Source organism: Pundamilia nyererei, unplaced genomic scaffold, assembly GCF_000239375.1.
Source record: "Pundamilia nyererei isolate P.nyererei 1_Seehausen unplaced genomic scaffold, PunNye1.0 scaffold00013, whole genome shotgun sequence".
Taxonomy (NCBI): Eukaryota; Metazoa; Chordata; class Actinopteri; order Cichliformes; family Cichlidae; genus Pundamilia; species Pundamilia nyererei.
The window spans coordinates 2,014,867-2,022,386 of NW_005187414.1; the positions used below are offsets into that span (position 1 = coordinate 2,014,867).

Genomic DNA, 7,520 nt, shown 5'->3' on the forward strand with positions numbered 1-7,520 from the left:
GGGAGGCTGTGGCAGAACAAGTGTGTGTGTGTGTGTGTGTGTGTGTGTGTGTGCGTGCGTGCGTGCATGCGTGCTCGTTCTTGGGTGTAAGAGAAGGGGAGGGCATCAAGGATTGTGGGAGGACGTTTCAATAAAGGGGCAGCCAAGCTGCGACGCAATTGATTTCTCCTGATCAATGTGCTCCCATTTACGAAATCCTATAAGCTGACAGAGCAGCACTGAGGTAAAGGCCCCACTGAAAGCTAACATCCTGTGCAGCTCAAGGACGGCCAACTTTTGAGCTACTAGCCAACAACTTGGATTCCTGTCCTCTAACTCAGTTTGCTGTCTCACTATGTCTGTTTCACACTGCAGCGCAGGGACGGATGCACAGGAGAAGAGAATTATGTCAGCCGACGGTGGTTCAACATGGGCTCGGTAACGCTGAGCCTTCGACACACAGCACTCACCAGCACTGAACACTCCTCGTGCACATCCATATGCGTGACACTGACAACTGTGATGGAGCTGAACGCACGGTGACTAAACTGCTGACACAGAGAGGATACGTCATCTAAAGATAAGGCTGGCCGGACAGTTGGCTTGGACAGTTGGTTGACAGTTGGCAGAAAAGGGAGGGACGTGGGCAACAGCACCGCTGATGTGTTTCGAGAAAGGGCCGTAATGGATGGTCGAACTAATCCCTCGTCCATTTGTAACAGAGGTTTTATCGCTAAAGTCACGCAATGAAATGTTAACTAGAAATTAAAGTCCCACCCACCCCATTAGACCATCCAATCAAATTAACAGACAAATCTCCAAAGAGTTAGTCCTCTTTTCCCTAGCTGGGACCACATCCTCATTTAGGTTTGATAGTGTTTCTAGTACAGAATGGCAGATGGCGTGAACATGAATTGAGGCTGCAGTCTGGGGACTGGATGCAGATCCCCATGTACTGACAAGAAGTGAATGAATTGAAAAACAGAGGGTGGGTGTGTGGGTGGGCCACCAAAACAACAACGAACAGCGTGCAGCGTGGGGGTGGGGTCCACATATAGACAGAACCAGAAGGGGTCTGCATGGAGGTGAAGTCCCACTCCTGAAAATCAGTTAAATTATGTCCAACTGTATTTAGGCAAATGAGTCGCAGTTGTGTAATTTTTGCTGCTTCTCTGTTGGGAATGACAGCTGCCGGTCATTTTGTTGATTAAAAGTGGGGCCGTGACAGGAAAGGATCATATTAACCCAAATGTTCAAACCCATCTCCCTGGTTTAGAACCTAAGTCTTGTTTTTGTAGCCTGGACGCACCGTACCACAAATAACATCCACCTGCATCCCTCATTCTAGTCGCCTATATTGTTTTTGGATTTGGAAAACATTATTGTTCAATTATCACATCAAACACAAACTCTTCACCTTATGGCACAAAGACGGGGTTAAAAAAAATGTTCTCAATAAAAGTGATAATCGTCAACATAAAGTTAGGGTAGTACTTTTTCAACCAATCAAGAAAACTTCACTGCCTTATATGGCACCTAGGCATGTACTGAACTGACAAATCATAATTGTAATGAGTAACTTTACACAGTTTTGTTAGTCTAATGCCAAGAAATGAAGCGTGAGTATACTGACCATCAGCATCCACCTCGTTGATCATGTCCTGCAGCTCAGCCTCTGTGGGGTTCTGGCCCAGCGACCTCATGACGGTGCCGAGCTCTTTGGTGGTGATGGTGCCGTCACCATCCTTGTCAAATAAGGAGAAAGCCTCCTTGAACTCTGTGGGGGTTGGAGGTGAGAGCGCCAGTTAGATTGCTGTTGCTGTGCAGTTAGAGAATAGGTTGTGTTGGGACGCTGCGGTCAGGTCTAGAAAGGTCAACTGATTCTCAACTAACCTGCAAAGCTAATGCACACGTGTGCCGAGCTCTGACTGCACAAAGAAGTCTTATAAGACTCAGAAGACTGGAAGTGGGAAAAAGCCAGCGTGTCTGTTTTTATCTTTTGAACGAGCAGGCTTCTTAACTACAGGCCATAAAAACCCATCCAGAGATTGAAAATAGGCAATAGTGAGCATCAGCCTTGAGGCTTAACACAAGCTAATTAGCCACAGAGGGGCTTTGAGTGAGAAGAAACTGTGCAGCTTTCACTTTTTTCCCATCATTTATTATTAAGAATATCAAGGTGCCTCAGTGATTGGAACTGTTCCTAAGCTTGGCTTTAAAACCGTCTATGTGCTGCACGGGTTTCAGCCTTGACTTATGATTGCTGCAAATAGTTCTTCCCCTTATGTCCTGTTCATTTTGAAATGATAATGATCTGCTGAGGGAGGGCGGGTGCCGAATCTTTCAATGTTCTTTCACTTCATGTTCCCTATAAGCAACATGGAAACTGCCAGAACAGCTAATGGGAGACATTTCCTTACTCAGTTCTGGAACTTTACAGCATGAAAGTCATCCACTAGTACACAGGGGACATCGCACCAAGAGAAAAGGGGAAGTAGGGAAAAACTGCTTATTCTTACCTGCAATCTGCTCCTCTGTTAGCTGGTCAGCCTGTGTGGTTGGGGGGGGAGAACGGATTGTTATTGTCACAAACAAACAAGTCTTAGTCACAGGGCAAAGATTGCAAATCCCAAGTAGTTTTGTCATTACATTCCTCATCATCCCCACCGTGCAACCACCACACAGCTAAACACTGGCCACAGTGTTCTGGGGTTGGGTGGCTTCAGCTAGGAGCTCCTGTTGGGGCTGCCAAAACCTACCCACAACAATACTCCAAATGGGTTTCCTTATATTTCTTATCAAAATAGTGTTTTGTTCTCTCATATAATAGTTAACTGCCAATTACATGGCAGTAAGTCTCAAATGTAATGCTATAAAATTGACGCTAAAAGCTAGTAATCAGGTTTTGCTCACAGTGAGAGCGGAGGCTTACCGTCATACCGTCAAGGTTGTATTTGTAAGACTGGCACAGAGCTAACACATAAAAGCACTACATGAAGGTGATGTATGAAATGTAATTTCCAGCCGAAGAGTGGCTCCCTAAGACTGACGTCCTCGTGTATAAAAGTAGGCTACACCATAGCAGTGCTCACAAGGAGGACTGCTGGGTAACAAGATACTGCAATAAATTTGATTAAGTGCTGCCTCCAGACCAGGAGTCAAAGTTTAGGCGGGGTTGTTTCAGGACATATCAGTGCCGGCGTGTTTTCCATAACCGTAGTAACAAGAATAATGGCCTGGCGGGTTGGCCCGGCTTGGTTGCCCTCCCAGCCCTGCTCGCTGTGCCAGCTGGAGCTGTCTTAATAGCTCAGAGTGACTCACACATACTTTAAATGGCTTGAAACCGAGCATCCACCACCAGGCCTTTTACATAGATTTATTAAGCTTCTTTGTAAAAAGAGCCAGCGATTTCAAACAAACACCTTCAGCTGTAAAAGTGTGAATACAAAGCTACTGGTGCAGATAACTCCCACCGGTACACTCCAATCTCTGCCTTATAAAACATGATTTTGGGTTTTTTATTAGTATTGTTAACAGAACGCTCTGACATCATTGTGCTTGGCAGCAAGGAAGGAACACACACAGACAAACATGGAAGAGTAAGCTAGGGCGCACACATACACAGAGTCCCTTTTAATAGCATTCTTCCTCAACACCAATACTTTCCACCCCCATGTTTCCTGTGAATTAGTCAGAGTAGCCGGTTATGCCTCAAAGCGAATTCCTGCAGCCCATCAGTGTGTTTATGTGTTTGCACATGTAATTTTGCATTGGGTACAGACAAACACGCCCTCCAGGTCGTACCTATACGCCGTAGCTATGGCGATTTGACCCTTGTGAAGTTCACATTTGGGAGTGAGAGTATCTTGTTTTTCTCAGTTAAACCAGTAAATCAAATTTGCTTCATACATTTGCTCTGACTGGATACGATTTAGCAGATCACCACACAATGTGCTGCCAGATGACCTTTAACTTTTCACCAAAGAAAGAAGCCTCACGGCTTGAGCAGTAGCAGCAGGCTGGGGATGGATCGATTCAGTCAGCAAGGGGTTCACGAAGAACCTCGCAAGCACTCGTACAATTAGCTGACCTGACTCAATAACCTGCTCTGAACACAACATTTCTTTCTTTCTGCTTTTTTCCTCCCTGCCTCTGCCCTCCTCCTGTCTCCACTTCCATCTGATGGAATAGGAAATGTCAAGAGACAAAAGCAACCTCCCCGACGCTGACGTGCCACTTGGGTCGACCGATATTCTCAGTCTCATCTTTGTATTTGAGTTCTGCTGCTGCTCTCTTCCTCTTTACATTTTTCGTCCCTTATTAACCCCTGTGTGAATTTCTCACTGTGTTCATGACTCCACCTTCCAGTCCTCCCTTAGTCACCCTCTTTGTCAAGCTGTGTTGCTTGTGCTGTCTCTTGCTGTCTCTCTAAGCGGACAGGGTGTGGGCACTGGTGACTCAGTACTATGGAACCTCTCCTGGCTTAGGCCCAAGCTGTCGGGGCCTTATGGTGCCGCAGCACCACTGGGCTCACTACTGACCCATCTCTTCCTGTCCTTCCTCCTCTCCCTGGCACTTGTACCTCTGCCAATATTTCCTCCTTCAGACCTTTTCTCCTCTGTGTGTCCCTTCTTCTCTCTCCATATGTGGCATACTGTTGAGAGGAAACTCCCAATGATTCACCATCCTCACTGTCTTATGGACAGCCATGTTTGCTGCCAGGCTTCCGGTGTTAAAAATGGCTTGTTTGGGGATGGGGTGTGCTCTGCTGGCAATAATTCACTGGCACGAGTGGGTCAACCACTCCCACTGTTGCCTGGGCAGTCAGCCCTAGCTATGCACTCCAAACAGGACTGCGGGAGGCAGGAGACAGTTCCCTGGGCCAGCGTAAAATAGCTTTTAGCTCTCACTTCCTTCCATATCAGGCTTGTACAAACACTGCATTCGCCTATGTTCATACTTGATTTAATTAGATAGGGGATGCAAAATAGCGCAAGAGAACACCATCAACTATCATCTTCTTCTTTAACAGCCTGTTATCAATGTTTAATGTGCATTTTTTCTCTCTGCTGTTGCTCATCTGTCACCGAGGTGCCCTAACAATTCCTGAGCTAGCATCTCTGCATTCACCAAGTGAAAGGTGCAGAACCAGCTGTCAGTCTGACAGATGGGTATGACACACACACACACACACACACACACACACACACAGTCCTGTTCTATAGTAGCACTGAGCTCCACAGCGCATTTACACCTCTTCTCTTTGAGGCTGGACAAAAAAAAGAAGAGAAAAAGAACAGCGAGGCCTCAGGGCCGAGCTGTGTCTAATGGGAGTGAGGATGGTGTAAACAACACCAGGCTCCCAACATCCTGCAATGGGGGCGCCCGTTCACCATATGGCTGGTGGTGGCAGGTGACCGGGTACTCCATTGTACTTCATTGCCGCCACACACTGGGAACACGGGACCTGGCTAGGTGTTGTCGGCAAGCGTATAAATTATTCACTGCACTGGATAGGATGTCAACTGAGTTACTAAACATGCATCAGCAAGCAAGCGCGTAACAGGAACAGGATAGGGCCTTAGCCCGGTCCCGCTACATATTCGATACGTCCACCTCAATGGGGGAGTCTGTTTCCACTTCAGCGCATGTATTGATGCAGACAAGGGGGCTTACAGCCGTGGATTAAACTTTTCAGAGCGGCTGATACACGGGGACAACTATTCCCCTTTACACTCCAATTACTGCACTGCGCTGCAACATGAAACTGCATCACAGCTTGTTACCATATATGGGGTATTTGATTGCAGCAAAGGGGCTGGAGGAGGTCTACAGCTTCTTGACCTCCTCGAGCCATTAATGAGCTATCAAGCCCGATAATCAATGGATTAAGCTCGAAGGCCTCTTTTCCACATCCAGATCATTTCCACTTGTTAACTTCTCCTCACAGCCAGCAGAGAGGCTCTGCCTCGTTAGCTGGTTGCAGATGTCAAGAGTGTGTGTGGCTTCAGGGACCTGGTGAAAATTGTTAGTTGCCCCCCCCTCACAGAATTCAGGTTACTGCATTCTGTAGTGCAAGCCTGCCACTTCCCATAATTCACAACATCTGGTTTTGGAAAAAGTCGACTGAACTCTCCAGCTGCTGATGCCTTTTTTTCTTCTTTTTTTTTGCGGTGACCAAGCGCCACAAAGAGCTTCTTGGACAACTCACACAGGCACCACATTTGCATAACATCGAGAAAAATTTGCAAAGAGCCAAGCAAATCAGCCACCATAACACAAATAGATAACCCCGCTTACGATAAACCACCAGTAAAGGCTGCATGCATTAAAGGTGGAATTGCGTCTATTAGTGGATGTTTACAGGCCGGGATGACACGTATAATGTAGCCATAACCTTGCAATTACATAAATATGGTCAGTTTCCGTTGCGGAACACTGACGAGATACAACAACCGTTCCCCATCATGACACGGCTCGACCAACAAGGTGGTGCAACCTAAAAAAAAAGAAAGAAAGAAAGAAAAATGGAGGGAGGGAGAAGCAAACGCAGCCGGTTCGTTTTCCTTCTAATTACCAGTGCTGCGTTCACGTTGCGAAATTTACCGCGCTTCTCTGTTCAAACACGCTTCTCCCGGCTGGGGAAACAGCGCTTTATGGCTCGGCTACGTATCTCCGAACGATAGGTGTGCTTCTCGGTAAGGTGTGCTCCTCAGGCGGATTGTAAAAACGCACCCTAACTCACCCGTGGCTCCAGAATTATGCCGTAATAACCCAGAATAGCTTGCTAGTTACACCGTTAAACTAGTCCAAGAATTAATTCGATATGCACCGTGCAGCCGTGAAGCGGCTACTTGACCCCATATAGCCGAATAGCCAATAATGCTGTGTGAATTGCGCAGTTATGAAGCATAAAGCAAACCCATTTGGAAGTGGACAGTATTTCCATTTAGAAAGTCAATAAAACGGACAGACAAAACACATAATAGTGTACTTCATATTGCCCCATGCACTAGCTTAAAAAATGCGCCTGGCGGGCGTTTTCCGCCTCCTCCGCGCATACCGGATAGCTGATAAGAGGAATCAATGACTAAACAGTAAATAGAGAAAACATACACGTATGGTAGGTTTGCGCTTCTAATAAGCAGGCTTTCCCTACGTTTAAAACACATTTCCCTACTAAACGGAATGAATGACAATACATACCATGTTGGATGGGTTGTGTGCTTGTTGGTCTGTGGAGGCAGACTAGGAGTGTAGTCGTTCCTTAGATGGAGTTCCACTGGCGGGTTAGGAGTGAGTGTATTGGCCGTGGTTAGAATGGGGATTGCCTCGTGTATCCCTCCGCCACACTAGCACTGATCACTCACTTCCTTATTTTCAATTCAGGGCTGTTGCAGCAGCAACAGCGACGCGGGCCTCCAGCAGTGGACACGTCAATCACTGGGGCCAAAACGCCTGCAGTACATGGAGAGAGCGTCCCTGCACTCGTGTCAAACTACACAACTTGGGATGTGGCAGACATGCAGTTATTTTACACA

At 46.8% G+C, this 7,520-nt stretch overlaps 1 protein-coding gene across 1 annotated transcript in view; it reads right to left on the reverse strand.

Annotated features, from left to right (window-relative positions):
- The window catches only part of LOC102201484 (calmodulin), a 12,410-nt gene extending 5,104 nt beyond the window's left edge, over positions 1-7,306 (reverse strand). The window contains exons 1-3 of the mRNA XM_005724852.2: positions 7,186-7,306; positions 2,499-2,529; positions 1,613-1,756 (exon numbers count right to left, since the gene is read on the reverse strand). Of these exons, the coding sequence (XP_005724909.1) occupies positions 1,613-1,756; positions 2,499-2,529; positions 7,186-7,188 (178 nt within the window). The 5' untranslated portion in view covers positions 7,189-7,306. The remainder of the gene's footprint in view (positions 1-1,612; positions 1,757-2,498; positions 2,530-7,185) is intronic.
- Between the last annotated feature and the right edge of the window lie 214 nt (positions 7,307-7,520).